The sequence below is a fragment of the Ochotona princeps genome, chromosome 6 (genome assembly GCF_030435755.1).
Source record: "Ochotona princeps isolate mOchPri1 chromosome 6, mOchPri1.hap1, whole genome shotgun sequence".
In the NCBI taxonomy this organism is placed as follows: Eukaryota; Metazoa; Chordata; class Mammalia; order Lagomorpha; family Ochotonidae; genus Ochotona; species Ochotona princeps.
This window is the reverse complement of record NC_080837.1, coordinates 3477655-3497745: the sequence shown is the minus strand read 5'-3', so window position 1 is coordinate 3497745 and position 20091 is coordinate 3477655. Positions and strand designations below refer to the sequence as shown.

The 20091-nt window shown below is 56.5% G+C and overlaps 1 protein-coding gene across 1 annotated transcript in view; it reads right to left on the bottom strand.

The window, feature by feature from the left end:
* The window catches only part of CCDC33 (coiled-coil domain containing 33), a 66186-nt gene that overhangs the window by 33589 nt on the left and 12506 nt on the right, over positions 1-20091 (bottom strand). The window contains exons 3-10 of the mRNA XM_058665461.1: positions 16537-16670; positions 11414-11523; positions 10140-10256; positions 8756-8847; positions 7525-7645; positions 4306-4435; positions 3833-3966; positions 3487-3558 (exon numbers count right to left, since the gene is read on the bottom strand). Coding sequence (XP_058521444.1) covers positions 3487-3558; positions 3833-3966; positions 4306-4435; positions 7525-7645; positions 8756-8847; positions 10140-10256; positions 11414-11523; positions 16537-16670 — 910 coding nt within the window. The remainder of the gene's footprint in view (positions 1-3486; positions 3559-3832; positions 3967-4305; positions 4436-7524; positions 7646-8755; positions 8848-10139; positions 10257-11413; positions 11524-16536; positions 16671-20091) is intronic.

Sequence of the window (20091 nt, the reverse complement as noted above, 5' to 3'; positions counted from 1 at the left end):
ATTAGCTGTACAGCCATGACCTGCCCTGGGCAGCTCTCCAGAGAAGGCGCTGGAAGGGCATGGAGGACAAAACGCCCCCAGGGCAGCCCCCTCTCGGCTTCAAAGCCTGGCCCTGTCCCCTGCCCATGCTACCTCCTCCACTCGCCATGTGCCTATATCCAAGGGTGTATGTGTGTGTGTGTCTGTTGGGACGGCCGTCCTCAGAGGCGCCATACCTGGGCGCTGTGGGTTCACTGTCAGGATGCTAGTTCATTAGAAAGAGCCAGGCTGCTTTGCCCAGAGAAGTGCAGACTCCCATGGGGACTACGTCACACTCTTCAAAGAGGCAAAGTCCAAAGGAGAGGAGGAGGGTGGGAGAGCCAGAGTTTGTGCCTCTGTGTATGTGTGTGTGTGTGTGTTTATGAAGCGGCCATCGTAGGCTCAGGGTCCTCAGGCTCCCTACCCTGAGATGAGGGGGACTGGAAGACTGACCCCTGGGCCTACACTAAAGGGCAGGTGCCCGGGCACATACAGGTACAAGGGCTTGGTTCTCACAGGGGCGTGCACAAACACACACACCTGCACCCCAAATCCAGTCCAGGTGTACACAGCCAAGAGCCAAGATCCACCAGCGGGTGTGTGGTGCCATGGCCTAGTGGCTAAAGTCCTTGCCTTGTGTGTGCCAGGATCCCATATGTGCCCCAGCTGCTATCCACATCCTTTCCAGCTCCCTGCTTGTGGCCTGGGAAAGCAGGTTGGTCCAAAGCCTTGGGACCCTGTGTCCGTGTGTGAGATCTAGAAGCTCCTGGCTTTGGGTCAGCTCAGTTCTGGTCATTGTGGCCACTTGGAGTGTGAATCAGCAGATGGGAAATATTTCTCTCTGTCTCTCCTTATCTCTGCAAACAAAAAATTTTACTTTCCAATAAAAACAAATAAAATTTTAAAAGATTTATCTATTTTCATTGGAAAGCGGGCACAGAGTCTCCTTCCCGCCCCAGGAACCACTATGAGGAGCCGCCTGGGCGGCTGTGCCATCTGCCTGTGCTCATCTCCTGAGCACAGTCCCTCTGTGGCCAATGGCCTTCAGGATGCAGCCAGAAGGCAACCCAAGCGCCACTGAACTTGTAGCATCCGCACCTCTCTGGCTCCCAGGTTCCTGGTGTTGGCTCCTGGTACACCACATGGTGTTCAGTTCAAATGGGTGGTGGCTCCTGCCTCCCCCATGGCCTCTAGGTATCGGCAAGTTTGCTTGTTGGTGGAGGCGGGGAAAGTGGTGGGCTGGGAGCTGGCTGCTGGCCTTGCTGCAGCAGTGGGAGGACTCCTAGCCCTGCGAGCCAATTGTCCAGCCCCAGGCATCCCCTACTATCCCCCTAGGAGGGAGCTCGCTCCTCGTCTACAAGCCAGCCCCTACCCTTGGAGTGCGGGCTTCACAACCAGAGAGTCCCACACTTCATCGTCACTGATGCATGGACCCCTAGCCCCAAGCAGTGTCCACTCTGCAGGGAAGGGGGCAGGGAGGTACACGACAGGAGGTGGCCCCGTGGGCTCTGCTACAATGCCAGCTCTCTAAGGGAGGGAGGCCCAGACCTTCTAAAACAGATGGAGCTCAACTGAAGGCCTGTGGGCTCCATGGCTGCCGGCATCACTTCTGGTCATTTCACTCCTCCAGGGCAGGACTCCCCCCTTCTGCCACCTCCGCAGCCTCGCCTCCATTCTAATTCCTGCCCAACACCACCAGGTTAAGGAGCCCACCACTTCACACTCAGGCTCCTAGCCTGATTGTCCTTCTGGAGCTGCAAGGTTCCGAGGGAGTTGGTCACCAAGCAGCCATGGGGCCATGGGGCATGCTTGGGCCTGTGTGACTGGTTTGCAGCAACGTGTGAACAGGCACACGTGTGTCCTCGGAGCACACATGCCTGAGGCTCTGTGCCTGTGACTTGGACAGCGGCAATTGAATTCTTGGTTGCAGAAAACAGCTTTGACCTATTCTCTTGCTACATGCACAAGGCCCCCCTTCCACCCCTCCATCCTTTTCTTTTCCTTTCTTCTAAGAAATCCATTGCTAAAAGGTTTATTATCTGCCTCTGGGGTGGGGGCGAGAGTGGAGGGGGTGTGGTAGGGGGAGAGGGGGGAGAGCTGGGGGAAGGGAGAAGCTAACACCGCAAGGCCCAGATCAAAACACTTGGCAGCTTAAATGAATTCGGCAGTCATTCCCCGCATGACTAGGAGGGATAATTTAGTGAGGCCGCCAGCTGGAAGGAAAGGGATTAATTCTGCACTTAGCACAGCTCCAGTGAATAATTCATAACGGGAGACCTTTGTGTCCAGCCCCTGGGCAGTTGGGGAAGTGTCCTGCCCGCCTGCCTGTTGCCTACCCAGCCCCACCAGTCCCCCTGACTGAGACACACATAGTGGAGGCAGTAGGAGGCACAGGGCGGTGGGCCGGGAAACCACGGTGACTTCCCCATTGAGCACTTGCTTTCCCCTTTCTTCCGTGTCCCCTGTGGCTTCCCAGTCAGTTTGCGGGGGTGGCTGTCCTGGAGTTCTCTAACACACACTTCCCTACCAGGTATTCAGGGGGGACCTGAAGGGCACTCCCAGCAGAGGGCATGGTTGGATGCTGACCAGGGTCCCCTTGGCTCCATCTAGCATGAAAACCGACAAGGTCAGAGGGCGACAGACCAGCCAGGGGCTCACAGAATCTTGATCTTTCCAGCTTTGGAAGTTGTCAAGGCCCCTGGCACTGGTACATACCTTAGCATGTGCATGAAAGTCAAATGTCCAGGGTCCGAGCTGGACCCTGGGCCCGCCGTGGCTGGCTTAAAGGAATAGAGACCCAGGTATGGGGGAGTTGGTCGGGGCAGAGCCCAGGCAGGAACGTAGCTTCCTCCCAACCTTGGACGGAGCCAGTAGGAGGACAGGAGCTGAAACCATCAGCCCCCAGCCCCAGCCAGTTTCCCCACCCAATCCGCACACCTTCCTCCTGCCACCTGGCGCAGCTGGCCTGCACCTGGGAGGGCTTATCCAGCATCCTCTTGCCAAGCCTGAGGTTCTCTCTGCTGAGAGCCAAAGAACTCTTGGAGGGAAGGAAGAACTGGACAGCTATGCTCCTAGCTTTGAGGGGGAGCAGCCACAGGTGCCAGACCCTCAGGGCAGGTCTCTGTGTTACTTCCAGCCATGTACTGGGGTGGAGGGTAGGAACCTGCTACTGGCAGGACATCAGCCAACCAGGGCTGTGTGCTCAGTAGCCACAACTGCCACACAGCAACACACAGCTGATGTCCCAGGTCCTCCAGGTCACCAAGCAGGTGGCACCATGGCTGGTCCCCAGGCCCCTCTCTGCTCTCTCTTCTCTCTGCCATGCTTCAACTCTCTCTCTTGCTTTCTGAAGCTACACAGAACCCTCAGGTTCCACCATCAAAAGCAGCTGACCCCTCCCCATGGCAGACACAGGAACCCCAGTACCCTCCAAACCGGACCAGAAGCCGTGGCTCACACCTCACCTACCTCAGAGGTGAACAACCGGAAGGAGATATCCACCGTGGGGGCCTCACCGCTGATGGTTTTCAGGTTGGTGTACTGGGTCAGGGAGGAAGATGGAGATGGGTGGTCATGACCCGGACACCACCATCCTGTCCCACCTGTGTGGTTCTGGGGTCATCAGGAAGGGACGGACAGGAGGCAGGACCAGGTCCCTCCCTGGAGGCAGGCCCCATGCTTGGGGTGGAGAGCAGTTCCTGGCTGCCCCAGAGGCAGGGTTGGGATGGGGTGGGGTGAGGTGGGGCATACACCTAGGCTAGCCCGCCCATCCCAAGGATGCCCTGGTGGGAGGTGTCCCCGGGATGGGGCTCACAGTGATGGGAAGCCGCTCTACACGCAGCCCGGTAAAGCCTTTCCCCGCCAGCATCTTGCGGTACAGACGGCTCTTGAGCGGCAACACGGAGACGCCCAGTGGCTGACCCAGGTTCCAAGGCTTGCTGCCTTTTACTGATGAGAGGCAACAGGTTGGCTCTCGGACTCCAGTGCCTGCACCAACCTCCTGCCCCCACAATCACACATCTATTGCACTCTTTGCTGCTACCACCCTCAACCTCCTCCTCTGTAAGTCCAGAGCCCACTCTGAATGCATTCCATGTCTCGGTGTGGCTGTGAACCACGCTATGGTCTCTGCCCTTTAAACTCACACAACTTTGCCCCTCCCAACTCACTGGAAGGTGAGAGATGCCCACCCTGGGGGCAGCTGGGACACCTGGGGATCCCTTGGCCCATCCCTGAAGTGGTGATGGAGGAAAGACGATGCTACTCGCAGGGTGAGGGCCCGTGTACCCGAGGCCGAGGAGTAGTACTCCAGCACCAGGGCGGCGTCTCCAGAGAAGTTCGTAGCTCCATCCCGGCCTTGGAAGAGGAAAGATTGGTTCCACAGTGGCTGCTCCGGTGGCCCCCCAGGCTGGGACAGCTGGAGGGGGAGGAGGTGAAGCAGGTGATAGAGGCCACAGCTTCTGCCATGTCAGTGCACACACATGCCTGCACTTGGTTGTGGGGGTGTCTATACACACTGCAGGTGCTTGACACAGTCATACAGGTAACGCGCACTCAGAGAACACACAGAGAAGCAGAAAGGCGAAGATAAGGCCCCGGGGCTCCCACACCACTGCAGGAAACCCTGCTTCTTCCTCTGGTGTTGGCCAATGTTTGTGTTGTAGGTGACCCTGCTTTTTAAAAAACTGTGTGTTCATTTCAAAGGGAGACAGAAAGACATGGAGAGTGCGAGCAAGCTCCCTTCTGCAAGTTCACTCCCCCGAAAATGACTGCAGTAACAGCTGGAGCTGGACCAGGTCAAGGCCAGGGGCCCAGAACTCCTGCTGGGCCTTCCAGAAGTGGGGGACAGAGACCCCATGTTCTTGAGCCATCCCCGCTCCTCCCAGGATCTGCGTTAGAAGCAGGGCTAGAACTCGAGCTTGCGATGCAGATGTAGGCATCTTTACCACCAGGCTAGAAGCCTGCCTGCTGCCTTTCAGAGCCCCTCACTCAGTCACAAGAACAGCGCGCTGCCTCTGACCTCAGCAGCCACAGGTCCAACAGCTCTGCACTGCCCCTCACCCTATTTCTCCTTAGGATTCCTGTCTGAGCCTCCCCGGGGACCCACCCCGACCTCAGATCACTCCTAGGATGTGGGATCTAAGGCCTCCATGCAGGAACTGGGATGAGGGTGCCAGCTCCCAGGGAATGGAAGCTGCAGGCTCTCAGGGTGCATGGTGAGATGCCGTGGAGCTTGGCACTTGCAGACAATGCCCAGGCCAGCCGGCAGGACGACGGCTTCTGGGGAAAGGTTGGCAGGTTGGAGGTGTGGGCCACCACCAAGCCCTCTGCCCTCAGCCAGGGAGGGCGGTGGGTGTTGTCGGTCTCAGTGGCTGCCCCCATCTCCCACCCTGTCCCCTGAGGGAATCAGCTTTGTAAAAGGTCAACACAAACGTGAGGCAGGCTGTAGGAGCTATTGATGCAGCGGTGGTGGTGGGCGGGCGGCACGTGTAAGTGAGGAGCTGCGATCCCAAGGTGGCAGACCTGAAACACCCCACCGCATCACACGGAAAGACCCACCCCAAGGAGAACTGGACCTGACACACAGCTTGGACCACCTGCCAGACCTTGGTGGCTCATAGGGAAGACCTGAGATCCCAGCTGCTGCTGGCTGCCATATTCCTCCTTCCATCCCGAGGGTCACTTAAGGGGTTGAGCTGTGCTTGCCTGAGAGCAGGGGCACTTTATCTGCCCTGTTCCCCAGGTGGCCCCCACTTCAGCTGCCTGCAAGACAGAGCTACGCCCCCGCCCCCTCAAAGATTGTCTCAGGGCAGGCTTGTGGTTTGATTCTGGCCAGTGAGATGAGGGGGTGGGCTCTGCCAAGGGATCGCTGGGTGGGGCTGTCCTCCAGGGCTGATTAAAAATTACAAGTGCCAGGGAGGGTCCCCTTCTGCCTTGGCCTTCGGTCCTCTTTGGAAGGGATATCCAGAATGCTTTGCCCCTCCAGCAGGCTGCTAACCCTAACTCCAGCAATTCCAGGATTGGGTCAGCTACAGAAAAACCCCAGCGTAAGCCCTGATGTGGCCAGCTTGCCAGATCCTCCCATCCCTGCCCACAGGGCATCCAGCGCCCTTCCCTGGAATGGAACTGATGCTCAAAGGGAGGCAGGCTGGCTGGCTGCCACCCCCTAAAGCCCCCTGGCTGCTGTGTTGCTCTGTGCCTCCACCAGGGCCTTCTGAAGCTGGCCCGGCACCCATGGTGCCCCGTCACCTCCAACAGGTGTCTCAGACTCTCCCACCTCCCCCAACACCAGGACAGGTTAGGCACTGGGAGGGGGTTCCTCCTCCCACTCCCTACCAGGCAGTGGAGGCAACCAGACTGGGTCTGGGAGAAGGGGGGAGGGTGCTTGCTCATTAGAGCGGGTGGGGGCAGCGCCGGGCTCTAGGGAGCACCTGCTGATTGGTTCTTAATTTCCTGGGCAAATGCGGGGCCATGTGTGATCGCCTCTGGGGAAATCAGGAGAGGGATTGGTTTGGATTTGAAGCTTCTGTCCCCCAGGGGCCACCCTTCGTCCCAGCCCCCTCCCTTCGCACCATCACTTTTGCTGTGGCTGTGCCTTTTTCAAAATTTTCCTTGTAAAGCAAGGCTGGGGCTCTCTAGGAGTGGGAGGGACCTCCAGGAGTCCGCACCTGTCCTGGGAGGCCCCCAGGCAGGAAGGAAACCTGCTGAAGACCACAGGAGGAATGCAGGCTGATAGGTCGGTACCCTGGCCCCAGCCTCTCTTGGTAAACATACTGTTCTCCTGTCCACCCAGCACAGGCCTGTATGCCCCCCACCTTACACGGGTGCCCGTGCTGGTATCAACCTCCCCTGCAGCAGCCCCTAGCTGTACATCCCTCTCCCCTGACTGATTTGTAGAAATCCGATGGTGATCAAATACACATTAACAGGGAAGTGGAGCTTTTTAGTCCTTCTCTATGGGGTTTTCCAATTAGGGAGGCAGCTTCTGGAGCGCTCATTTGCCACAAAGCAGCAGCCTTCTTCCCAGCACTGGCAACGCCTTATTCCATTGTCAGTCTGCAGGAGTCTGCCCTCCCAGCCACCCGGGGAAGCGCAGCCAGTCACACAGGATGCCCTTGCGTGCCTCTGTGATGTGTTCATGCTCGCCCAGGATGGGTGCTGGAACTTAGCATTCCTGTGAGGGGCCATGTCCAGCAGCCCAGCACGCCCCGAGCGCAGCTTCTCCTCAGCACAGACAAGTACGGCCGGGGATGTGCAGGAGGCTGGTGGGCAGCTGAGAGACTGTGTGGATGAATGAGGGTGTGTGTGTGTGATTCACGAGGGGTGTGAATCAATGAATGGTGTGGGAGAGTTGCCAGATGTGTGAATGAGTGGATGAGGTGTGTGGGCAGTCACCAGGTGTGTGAGTGAATGAATGAATGTGTACAGTCACCAGGTATGTGTGTGAATGAATGAATGAGGTCACTCGGTGTATGAGCCAGTGAGCGAGCATGGGCAGGGGCTCACCTGAGGACACCCGTTCTGGCTGACGCGGGGCACGTCGAAGTTCATCACTGAGGGGATGGGGAAGGACAGTGGGGTGATGGGCAGCCCCACGGAGGCTGAGTCCTGGTTTGCCTGGCTGACCCTGGGGAGGAAGAGACGGAGGGTGGGGGGTCATCCCTCTGCACTCCACGCCCCAGGCTGGCCCTCATGCTGGGCTGGTGTGACAAGGGGCCTGTCCAGGGCAGGCTCAGGGTAGAGCCCTGTATTGTGGCTGATGCGCCCAGGGCGCCTTTCCTGCTGGCCCCAGGGAGGCATAAGGTGGTCAGCAGTGATGGGCTGCAGCTCTCAGCTCCCACCTCCACGACAGCTGTGTCCTGGCCGGCTTAGAAGGTTTTTACTGCGTCATCTTAAAAGCATGTCAGTTTCCTCCTGGCCTTTGGCAGGGTTTGTTAGCATGGCTCATCCCTGCCAGGATGTGTGTGTGTGAATCACACATGTGTGCTTGCATGGACATACGTGTATCGTGTATATACGCAGACTATACTGCATGTGTCGCTCGTGTCCCTTGCATGACTTGTGCATGAGTGTGTGTATGTGTGTACATGCTGTGTTCTCTTGGCTGAGGCTATCAGTCATCTTTATTGTCAGCAACCAGGTGCCTCCTCACAGGCTTCAGACACTCAGTCCACATGTGTTCTTGGGCCACTTGCAGCTGGTGAGAGTGACAGTCACGTGGAGCCCTGTTGCTCCCTGGTGGCCTTCGGTGATCCAACCAGGCTGAAGCTCCTCAGCCCTGCCCCAAGTACTGTGAGTCCGACAGACTCAAGCAGATGTTCTGGATGGGGAGCGGAGACCTGAGGCATGGCCAAGGCCAAGACCAGAGATGGCCCTGGGTGCCCTCCTTTGGGAGGCTTCCTGGGAAAGCTGCCAGCTGAGGCCTGTGGCCCTGAGTTGGAGCGGGGAGGAAGATGGTGCAAGTGCTATGTTGGTGAAAGGGCAGGGCTAGGCCCTCCTGGCATCTGGCTCCCCCAGCTCTGCAATCCAAGGGTGGCCTTCACCCCCTGCTCCCCAGCTGTACTTCTCCGGACCTTGCATGCTCCTGGGGATACCTAGGCAGAGTCCATAGCAGGAAGCACCCAGGATCTCATTCCACCCCTGGAACCAGCATGGGGTGGCCCTGGCAGCCTCTGCCCACCTCCAGCTCTGCCCTCTGCCCTCCCTACCTCCCTGCCCACACCGAGGTCCCACTCACTTAAACTCCTGGTAGTTGGGAACCACCCGGGCGATTACCACCATGGGGTCCAGGTTGTTGATCAGGTGCTCATTGACTCCCCGGAGAAAGACCTGGAGGAGGAGGTAAGCAGGTGGACCCCATGTGGCCTTGGACCCACAGTGACCAGGTGACACCTTGCCCCACCCCCGCCCTGCTCACTGGGTCCCTCTGTACCTGCACCTGCCCTTGCCCCTTCTTATTCCCTGACCCTCTTGGCATTTCTTTGCCATGGATTTCACTCTGGGCCTTGGCTTCTCAACTTGACCCCAAGGGGTTCTTCCAGCTGTGACCTCCTACAGAAGGGGAGGCCCATGGCATGGTGTGTTTCTTGAGGCGCTCTGCCAGTGGGTCCACTGACAGTGGGTCTCAGTGGGTCCACACAGGAGCTAATGGGCCCATGATGTATGCCAGTTGCCTGCACCTGCTTTGTGGCAGGTGTGGCAGACAGCAACACTGTGGCCAGCAGGAGCAGGGCCATGCACTCCACCTGAGTCTGGGAGGAGGGAGCTGCTCAAGAGACCCTGCCTGTGTAACAGACAGAAAGCTGGGAGTAGGCGAGGATCCGAATGAGGGGTGCAAAGCCCTGGGGGTGGGCAGCAAGGCCCAGTTGTTGTCTTGCTGGTGAGAAAGAATGGAGAAGAGAGGGGGACACATGAGGAGAGAGGGGGCTGCCTCCAGCTGGCTCCTCCACCCCATCCTCTCAGGCCTCAGCATCCCCCGCTGTGAAATGGAGCTGAAGAGGAACTCGCCCTGTTGGCTTACAGTGCCAGGGGCCAGGGATGGGGGGCTAAGATGGGTCCCAGCGCAGAGGGGAAGTAAGGGAAGGGTCTGTGAATCCCCACTCCAGGTCACAGCTGGATTTGCCTTTGTCACCAACTACGGGGGTGCTCAGAGGCTGGAGGAAGGGCCACGGCCAGGGCCAGGTCTCTGGCCCTTTGTTCATCCTAGGCTGGGGAGGTGGCCTGATACAAGCTGGAACCAGCCCTGGGCTGGGGACTCAGTGACCAGCCATTGGCGGCGGGGGTGGGTGGGGAGGAATGAACAAACTCCTGTCTGACTGATCTACACAGTATGAAAACCTCAGGAGCATCATGGAGGCTAGGCCCCCAGAAAGAGAGGAGGAGCTGGGGTGGGCCTGGGGCTGGGCTGGGGCTGGGCTGGACTGGGGCTGGGAGGGGGCCACAGGAAGCTCCTGCAATCCAGGACGACATGCTGTGGGCAGAACCAGGGCTAAGTGCCCTTCCTCTGACTTCCATGAACAGCAAGGTTGGCAGATGCCAGGCTGCTTCCATCTCTCCATCCGGGTGCCTCTGCTCTGCACCCTTCCCTCTGCTGGCAGCCTCCCAAAAGCCGGTCCTGGCACCTCCAGCGCAGTGTGAGTGCAGCCGATGTAGCGGGGGATGCAGCTACCCTTCCGGACGACCGTGACGTACAGGTGGGCCTTGGCTGAGTCTTCACTGTCTTTTTTGGGCTCAGTGGGCTGCAGGCAGGAAGGACAACAGAGAGAGAGAGACCGAGGGTAGGCAGGCCCTGGTCATAAATCCAAGCTCCGGGCAGACAAGTACTGGGAACTGATAATGAAAGCTCATGGTCCCTGTGCGCCCTTCTGGGATGATCAATATCGTAAATCCTCCCCTTTCCACGGGAATGTCTCATTGCCCTCACAAGGGTCCCCTCCTGCCTGCTCTTGTGGTAAAGATGTGATAACAAGGCCGGAGGGAACCCGGGGAAGAGGGAGGGAGGCTGGTCCCAGAGTCCAGCTCAAGCTGTGGGTCTCCCAAGGGGGAGTCACTTGTATCTTCACTTCCCTGCCTGGCCAGGGAACCTCATCTCCAAGTTCCTAGAAAGGAAAATCCCCCTGGGGCTTGGAGGAAGGCCTGGAGGGGGATGGCAGCAGGAGGAGGACTAGCCCAGATGCAGCACTGGCCATCACTGCCCCTGTGCTGGGGGTGTGTGGAGGGGGCGGGGTTAAGAGCTTCCTGGAGCAGGTATCTGCTGGTGAGCATCAGGCCTGCAATAGGAACCCTCAGTCTGGCCCCTACACTGCTGTTTCCCTCAAGCCATGGTGGGAGTCCCACAGTGGACCCTGGAAGAGGTGAATCCCTGGCCAGTGCAAGCCACCCAAAGATGCTTTGGGTAAGTGTCATTACAGAAAGTATATTGCTCTGGGTGCACTGAGATAGCACAGGGGAGCCATGCAGGAAGTCCTTGCCAGGAACTGAAGCTCCAATTCCAGGTGTGTACCCACTAACAGGGAGCCCCTGAGCTTTCCTCTCCTAGTTAGGCAGCATGCAGAGGTGGGATGATTCCTGCCTCTGCAACCTAAGCCCACACACGCAGAACAAGGCCACCGAAGTGTCTCCTCGTATGGGGGACACTGTGGGGGAACGTAGTATGGATACTCTGTCCAGAGGTCCTTCTTGTCTGGATACAGCCTCCATCGATGCAATGTGTTGAACTTAATTGCTGTTCTATGCATACCAGACTACCTCTGGGGGCTTTCAAATGCCTGGGGACACCTGTCCCACCCCCCCACCAGGAGCTGGGCTCCCTGAGTCCCATGTAATTGGTTCTAGGTGGGTATATGCTGGCTCTCCCTGCTGTGTGCCCCATGATCCCCTGGGGTGGGCAACTCACCATCACCAGCTCAAAGTGGTAGGGGTGGAAGACACGCAAGTACTTGATGGGCACCGTGTAGGACAGCAGCTCCTCTTTCTTTCTCTTGTCCGCCACCTTGAGGATCAACTCTGGAGGCAGGCCAGACAAACACAGGGTCAGGACAAGACTAAGTCCACCCCTGTCCTGCCCAGGGTATGCCTACAGTCCCCTAAGCACCATCTGAGCCCCTTACCAAGGGCCAGGCTTCTGTGTCAGGTGCAGGGATGACCTGAAGTGAAATTTCAGGAATTCACAGCCCATGCGGGGTGGGAGGGGATGCCCCCAGACAGCAGTTCCCACCCAGGTCAGCACACGCATGAAGGCAAGCAGGAAGGATGTCTCTCTTTAGGGATTAAAGCTCCTTGCCTTGGTCACCAACACTCCTAGCAGCTCCCCAGGCAGAACGGAGTGGGATCACCTCGCACACATTGTAGGTGGGGAGTATGAGGTTCAGCAAGGAAGACTGAGATACTCAAGCAATCCTCAAGCATTACTGAAATCAGTCATTCGTAAGCCATCACCATGTCATCAACAAAGCCCAGGGAAGCCATTCATGAGCCGTGTTGTACGCAATGGGCCTGCCTTCGGTGAGTGTCCTCCCAAGACAGCACGTTTTCTCATGAAATGGCATTCACTTTATTATTTTTTAAAAGATTTATTTTATTGTTTTGAAAGCCAGAATTAGAGAGAAAGGGAGAAACAAGAGAGATCTTCCATCCATGGGTTCATTTCCCAAATGGCCACAGTAGCCAGAACTGGACTGATCTTTCCAATTTTTCAGTGTATGTGCTACTGAACAGAGCACATGCTAGTCTGATCTAAAGCCAGAAGCCAGGAGCCTGGAGCCCGGAGCTTATCCTATTTCCTCATGTCAGCCTCAAGACCGACTGGTGGTGGGCACCAGGCAGCTGGCTCGTGGGAGAGGCTGGCATGTGCATTACCTGCTCTGTGGGGTCTGCCATCCAGGGAGGAGATGGAAGAAGGCTAGTTACCAAGGCCCTCAGCTGCCTTCCCCTCTGCACCCAGCTGTCTGCTCAGCCACTGGGGCTGGCGCTGACCCTGGTGCTGAAGCTTCCTGCTCTCTCAAGAGATACAGAGAGAGGGCTGGGGCTGGTTCAGGCTCAAGTTCCACTCCTTCCTCACAGTCTTCTCTTTCAAATATTTATCTTTATTTATTTGAAAGGAAGAGTTACGCAGAGAGAGGGAAACACAGAGATCTTTCACCCGTGGGTTCACTCCCCAAAGATCTAGGAAGGTTGGAGCTGGACCAAGCCAAAGCATGGAGCCGTGTGTGCAGGGGCCCAAGGACTTGGGCCACCCTTTGCTGCTTTTCCAGGTGCATTAACAAGGAGTTGATCTCTGCCTCTTTTTCCCTCCTGTACATCTCATTCCTGTTCCACCCCACACTTCTTTTCCTCCCCACCCCCATCTCCTTCGTCCTCTGAATCACAGATTTCTAAAATGGGATACAAGTGCACCTTGTCCCCTCTCCCTAGCTATGTAGAGTTATGCAAGTCACATTGGAGCACTTCAGAAGTTCACAGAAGTGGGTTTAAAAGATAAGTTTAAGGCCAGGGCACCCATTGTGTGAAAACTAGATCTGTAGTGGGTTGGCTGGGCTGGGCCACAGTACCCGTCAGTTTGTATGAGATATGGGGCTAGGGTAGAATTGGTTAGGCAGCTGCATCCAACAGTATGTGTGTTGGCTGGCACAAGTGACAAACCAAACCTGACCCTGCGCTGGCTGGCACATACAAGTGTCAAGTCTGAGGTCACTCCAGGCAAGGTTTTTTGGGAGGACTTCATAACTAGATGCTGGGTTCATGGCCAGGTCACCATGGAAAAATCATAGAATGCATGGCCAAACCTTGGAGTAATGTTTGGAAATGGGTCTCCTCAGTTGCTGATGCCTGTGCAGTAGACGGCATGTCCAGATGTACATGGAGGACATGAGTGCCAGCTCAGCTAGACCAGCAGGGGATGTTGACTGCCTCATCACAGGAGGGAAAGCAGAACAGGTTGAACAATTCTTCTGGCCAAGCTAGGAACACGTTCTGGGTCTGTGGATACACTAAGGTGGACTTTGTCAACCAACAGACCTTGGGAATATTTTCCTCACTGTGGGGCAACGAAGCCGACAATGTCTTAGAACTATCAAAACCACTCCAGTCACACTCTCAGAACATTCTTCCCAACACTGGGGTCTCTAAGGTGTCACCAAAGGACTGTCCTCCATCCTCTGGTGCTGATGTAGTTTGACAGCAAGAAGCAGGCTCCCTTCTCCTCTCCTGTGGCCACAGGAGGAAAAAAAAGAAAAGCAGAAACATTTGTCCCACTCATTTTCCTCCATATCCGACCCTCCGCACCGATTGGAGACCCACATGGACAGGAGTCCCTCTCAATTATATAAACAATATTAAAATGAAAACACATAAATTATAAAATTTATGGGATTGGGTGGTGGCTCAACAGGCTAATTCTCCACTTGCAAGTACCAGCATTCCATATGGGCACCAGTTCTTGTCCTGGCTGCTCCACTTCTGATCCAGCTCTCTGCTATGGCTCTGGAAAGCAGCAGAGGATCACTCAAGTCCTTGGGACTCTGTACCCATGTGGGGGACCAGGAAGATGTTCCTGGTTCCTGGCTTCAGATCGGCTCAGCTCCAGACATTGTGGCCATTTGGGGAGTAAACCAGCGGATGGAAGATCTTTCTGTCTCTCCTCTTTGTAACTCTGCCTTTCTAATAAAAATGGATCTTAAAAAAGATAAGCTTATTTGAGAGTAAAACCCTTCAAAATCCTTACATATGCAGAACCTTCAGAAAATGATGGAAAAAATATGCACAGATTTTGTTCCTTTTGACTCTCAATAAATGTATCTTATTTTCATTTGCCAAGAAAAGTTCTGATGTTCCACGTGTTTATGAGATCACAAACTAAGGAACTTAATAGATATATGAATACACATCCATGTCCTAACGCATATCAAAATTAGCATAAAACTTTCTTAAACATGTGTTATAAGGTAACCTATAGGTTTAGGTTAGGACACCACCTACAATGCTGGCATCCCAGTTGCCCCACTGCTGATCCAACTCTCTAGAGATGGCCTGGGAAAGCAGTGGAAGATGATACAAGTGCTTGGGGCCCTCCACCCATGTGGGAGACCCAGGAGGAGTTCCTGGCTCCTGGCTCCTGGCTGTTGTGGCCTAAATGGGGAGTGACCTAGCAGACGAAAGATCTCTCTGGATTTCCAACTCCCCCATCACTCTGCCTTCCTGATAAACAAATAACACTCAGGGCTGTTGAGGGAGGAGTATATATTTCCAAAGCTACGAATTTAGTGCTGGTGTCCTTGGAGCTGTTGCCAGGGCCCACCTGTGGCTCAGCCAGCCAGCCAGAGTCGCAGCAGTAGCTTTTGAGGCTGTAGCCCCCACACTCAGTCTCCATGGGCCCCTGAGGCCCCAGATCCAGCTGGGCTTGGCAGAGACCATCCCGGTCGCCACCATTGCCTTCCGGAGCTTCGTGTGGGCGGCCAGCAGGCACGCCTTCCAGCTCCATCTCCCTGTAGCAAGCAGGTTTCATAGGCTTCCACTCTGGCCCCGTGCCTGGCCAGGCCCCCTGCCGCGCCCTTTATGCAGCTGACAGGCCCTGACACCCAGACTGAAACCCCCCTTGCTTTTTCATTAACACGTCCTTGAGCTCCCTCCCCCTCTCCCTTCCCCGCCCCCCACATTCCTTCTTCCACCATCACTGCACACACGTCACCACAGCAACCGGTTCCAACAAGCCGACAGCCAGTCCAATCTGCTGAGAGGCGCCTGCCTGGGCGGCCTCCTCGCCTTCCTGTCTCCCCCGTTTGGAGTCGTGACCCCTATCTGCTGCACATGCGCTGACCTCTCTCTCTGCCCAGATCTGCAGGGAGGGCCCAGCCCAAGTCACTCATCGGCTTCCCACCAGTCACATATAATCTATGCGTACTCAGGCACACACACAGACACACGGGTGCCTGTAGGGCTGGCGCTGCAAGGGCTCACACAGCCCGAAGCATCCCAAGACACATGCACAGGCGTGAGTACTGAGTCAACTGCCTTTCTGTTTTGCACCTGCTCAAGCTACCCTGACTGCTCCACCTGTCCCCTCAAGCAGGAAAGATTCTTCTATCGACCTGGAACTTGCTCTTTCCCATTCTTTTTAAGGAGGCTTCTCCTGACTCCCTGCACCTGCTCTCCTGACTCCCTGCACCTGCTGTTTCTGGCAACTTTTTGCTCTTTATGAGGCTAAGGAGGGGGCTCCATCCAAGCCCCAGGCGGGATTTCAAGGGAGACTGGGGAACCTGTGCTGGCCAGGATACCTCACTTGTGGGGAGCAAGCCTAAGATACAGACATCACTGGGCACTGCTGGTCCCTGCTGGCAGTGCCCGAGGCCAGAGCCCCAGAGTAGCCTTGGCATTGGCTGTCTGTACCCCTTGTGCCCAGCCAGAAGGAGCTGGGACCATGTGGACACCACACAGGCATAAGTGTGTGTATGCCCTGGGGACCCTCAGCTCTGTCTGATGCCTGGGGGGGGGGGGATGAGGCAGGGACACAGGAAATTCCCAGATCAAAGCACTGAACATAAAACCATGGGGCTGCACTTTGGGTGCTGGGCTGGGACTCAGTGATCTCTTCCAAGCAATGGGAGGACGTAATCCCTCTCCCCACCGTGCTCCCACCCCTCCCCTAATCCTCTGCCCACCTCAGAGAGGCGGTGGCCCCAGGGGAGCCGAGAGAGGGAGGAGCCGGGGACATGGACTGCGGTGAGCTTTCACTGGGATATACAAGGCAATAACCATCATGGAAATAATAACGGTCGTAAAAAAAGATAAGCTGGTGACATACAGAAGATTCATTTAAGTGGAACAACTCATTTTCCAAGCAGGCTGGGGAGATGAGGCATGACATGTTATGATGTCTGTGCTTGGAGTGTTGGCGCTGAGCTCCATTCAGGTGGCTTCCAGCTGGGCGCTGAGCAAACCAGCAAGCCCACTTCTGCCTGGCCGCAGGGTCCCAGTCCTCACTCCCTCTGCCCCACACCCTTCCCAGTGCCCCAGGCTGCTCACCTTCCTGCCCTGCCTCCTCAGCTTGTATCTCCACCGTTACTGTGTCCCCCCAGATCGGGGCTTGGGTAGGCTCTGTGGTCACACAGGTGACTGCGTTGGAGCTCTGGTCCTTGGCTTCCTCCGATGTGGTTTTCCTGGGAGAGTGGGGGTGGGGAGAGCCAGGGTGAGTCCCCTGCCAGCCCCCTCTGCTTGTACCCTGCTCTCCATGAATGTGACTGGAAGAGGACAGGGCTCTGAGACGCCCCCCACCACCACCACACACAGATGCTCGCACCGGATTGTGAGGCCCAGCAGACACCAGCTCCCTGGGCTGCTCTGCCTGCTGCTGACCGCTGTGGTGGCCTCTCCCAGTCCAGGGCTCTCCTGGGTCATGCCTTGGCCCTCTGCTAACCTGCTCTTCCCTAGGGAGGGTGCGCCTGCAGGAGTCTGTGTGCGGTGCCCCCCTTCGCCTTGACCCCCTTTCTCCCCACGCTTCTGGCCCACCTGCCAGCTCCACCCCCTCAGCCAAGCTCACAGCTGCTGTGCCTTCTGCAGGCGCGCCTGCTGGGTGCAGGCAGCCAAGCTGGGCCCCTGCGGCTCCATCCTTGCAGTGTGGGAGGAGGCATACCAGTGACCCGACTTCATCTTCCAAGGTGCCCCCCAGGATCCAGAACTATGAGAAGTGCTGTTGCTTCAGCTGTGGCTGCCACATTCCACAGGGTAGGGGAGGACTTGAGCCCCGATGAAGACACAACACCCCCTCAGGATAGGGTGGGCAGTCTTTGGGAGCATTGAGCACCTCAGGAAAAGAAACAGGGACACAGCAGCCTTCAGGGGGCTTGGCCTCACCCCAAAGGTCCCAGAGGGAGTAGGGCTGGGGGAGGCAGGCCCCTGGGGGAGAGGGTTCCAGCGACGCCTACCTGTGGCCCTGGCCAGCCCAGCTTGTCCCTGTCCCTCTCCTAGGATTCTCACAGGAGCAACACTGGCTGGCTCCTTACACCCACTCACCGTGGCCACTGTCCTTATTGCAGTGGGGGGCAGGGAGGTCCTGGCCTTCAGCTCCAGGGGGCTCAGTGGAGGACTCCTACTCAGGGAGGGAGCTTGCAGTCAGACCACACGGGCTGCAGACCTTTGCTCTCCCCTGTACCAGCTGTGCAAGCTTGGGTGAGGTGGGGTTGTGAGGTTATCACATTGCTGAGTGCCATCCCCGCCTCGATAGTCACTATCCTATCACTTTAAATTGCCCATCAAGGGCCGGTGCAATGGTTCAGTTGGCTAATTCTCCACCTCCAAATGCTGGGATCCCATATGGACACTGGTTTCTGTCCAGGCTGCTTCACTTTCCATCCAGCTCTCTGCTTATGGCTTCAGAAAGCAGTGCAGGACGGCCCAAGTCCTTAGGACCCTGCACCTATGTGGGAGATCCAAAAAAAACTCCTGGCTCCTGGATTCAGATTGGTTCAGCCCTGGTGTGACGGCCACCTGAGGAGTGAACCAGTGGATGGACGATCTTTCTGTCTATCCTCCCTGTAAATCTTCCTTTCCAATAAAAATGAATCTTCAATAAATAACCCCAGCTGTAGTCAACTGCCTAGGTTGTCTTGTACCTAGGCAAGTGTTACACTGCTGGGAGAAAAGCAACTAATAGCTGGTGGGCATTTTGGGCCTGATTAAAGCCAAATTTGTGTTAACTATACCAGTGTGCCAGCATAGTTGCCTGTTCTATTTTTTTCTTAAAATAGAGACAGACATAGGCACACCAACAGATGGGGTCTGGGGTCCCAGGCAGGTGGGCAGGGCTTCAAGGCAGCATGATACACTACAAGAGGACTGGGCTTGGGGATCTGTGCACTCACAGGCATGGGGAACTGTGGATTGCTCGGGGAAGGGGGTGTGGGGATGTGTGGGAGGGAGGACTGCTAAGGGAGAACATGACAGGTGAGGAGTGACTTCTGGGGAACTTCCACCAGGCTTGCAGGTGAACCAAGGGGCTAAGACCTGGTGGTTTGGTGGAGGGAAACCAGAACCCAACCATGTGGGAGACCTGAGCTGGGCTTGTTGGTATCAACCACCAATTACCAGCACACACAAAAGCCATGGCTAGGGGGCCTGCCGGGCAGAGCTCCTGCACAATTTCCACTAGTGTCAGAGCAGGGGATATACCATGTCAGGCTGGGCCATGACACTAACCAGCACATGGGAGAACCAGGTCTGGGAGCAGACTCTGTGGGGGATTTGTGGGCTCACCCCGGGAGACTGCCATGTATAGCAGCTGGTTTACTTGAGGGATGGGACTGGTGACAGGCCCAACTAGGCATGACCATGGAACTCACCAACACTCATAGGTACTAGGGTTGAGAGCAGGCCAAGCTGGTCCAGGCTGCAGCAGCTGCAGGTACATCCAAGAATTGGATGTGGGGTGGGCTAGGCTGCAACATGCACCAACACGCACAGAGGCTGACACTGGGGTCAGACTGTGCGGGGTAAGCATCTAGCACCCACTGGCATGCATGAGATCTGAGTCTGGGAATGGGCCTGGTGGGAGGAACTTGAGGAACTTCCCTCATTGGCTTAGCTTCTACTGGTGAGCATGTGAGTCAGGGCTGGGTGCTGGTCTGGTCAGTCAGGGCTGCTTCATTGGTTGCCAGGTGTATGGATTGGCTCTGGCAATGCAGAATGGGCAAGGCTAAGCTAAACCATAGCACACTGGCACGTGCAGTAGCTAGACTAGGTTGTCACACCTACTGATTTGCATGAATGCCAGGAGTAGGCTGGGCAGGGCTAGACTGCAGCAGCCACCAATAAAAGTTGGGATTGGGGGCAGGCAGGCTGCAGTATCGATGGCAAAGACCAAGCTGGGTGATGGGTTATGCTGGGCTGCATCAGAGCAATCACCAGCACCCACAAGATCTGGGATTGGGAGTGGGCCTGGTCAGGGAGTTAAGAGGATGCTCCTATTGGGCTATGATTCCCACTAGAGAGCACAAGAGCTGGAATGGGAATGGCAAACTGGGCTGCACATGGCTGCAGCACCCCTTTCACATGGGTGCGGACTGAGTCTGGGGTATCCCAGACTGGGCTAGGCTCCAGTACCCCCTTAGTGCTCACAGGAGCCAGGGTAGGTGTTAGACAGGCTGGGCTATGTCTTGGCATTTGCTGAGCCACGCGAGAGCTGTGTCTCGGGGTAGGTCAAACAAGGCTGGCCTGTAGCACCTAACAGTAAGACGCAGAATGGGTGTGGGCTGGTAAGGCAAGGCTGCTATACCTGCCAAGACAGGAGATGGGCCAAGTCAGGCTGGGCACGGACCCATCAGTGTATGCGAGATCTGCCACTGGGAGGAGACCTGATAGAGGAGCTTGGGGAACTCTTCTGTGAGGATGCAATTTCCTGCAGGTGAGCACAAAACCAAGGCTGGGAGCAGCCCAGACCAAGCCAGGTTAAAATACCCACAGGCATACATGTGGGTCATTGCTGGGGTCCGTGCAGTAGGTGTGGATGACATGAAGGTGTGAAGAGAACAGCTCCCCTGTTTGGCAGGGCCAGGGGAGCTTCCAGCTGTTTGGCAGGGCCCGGCA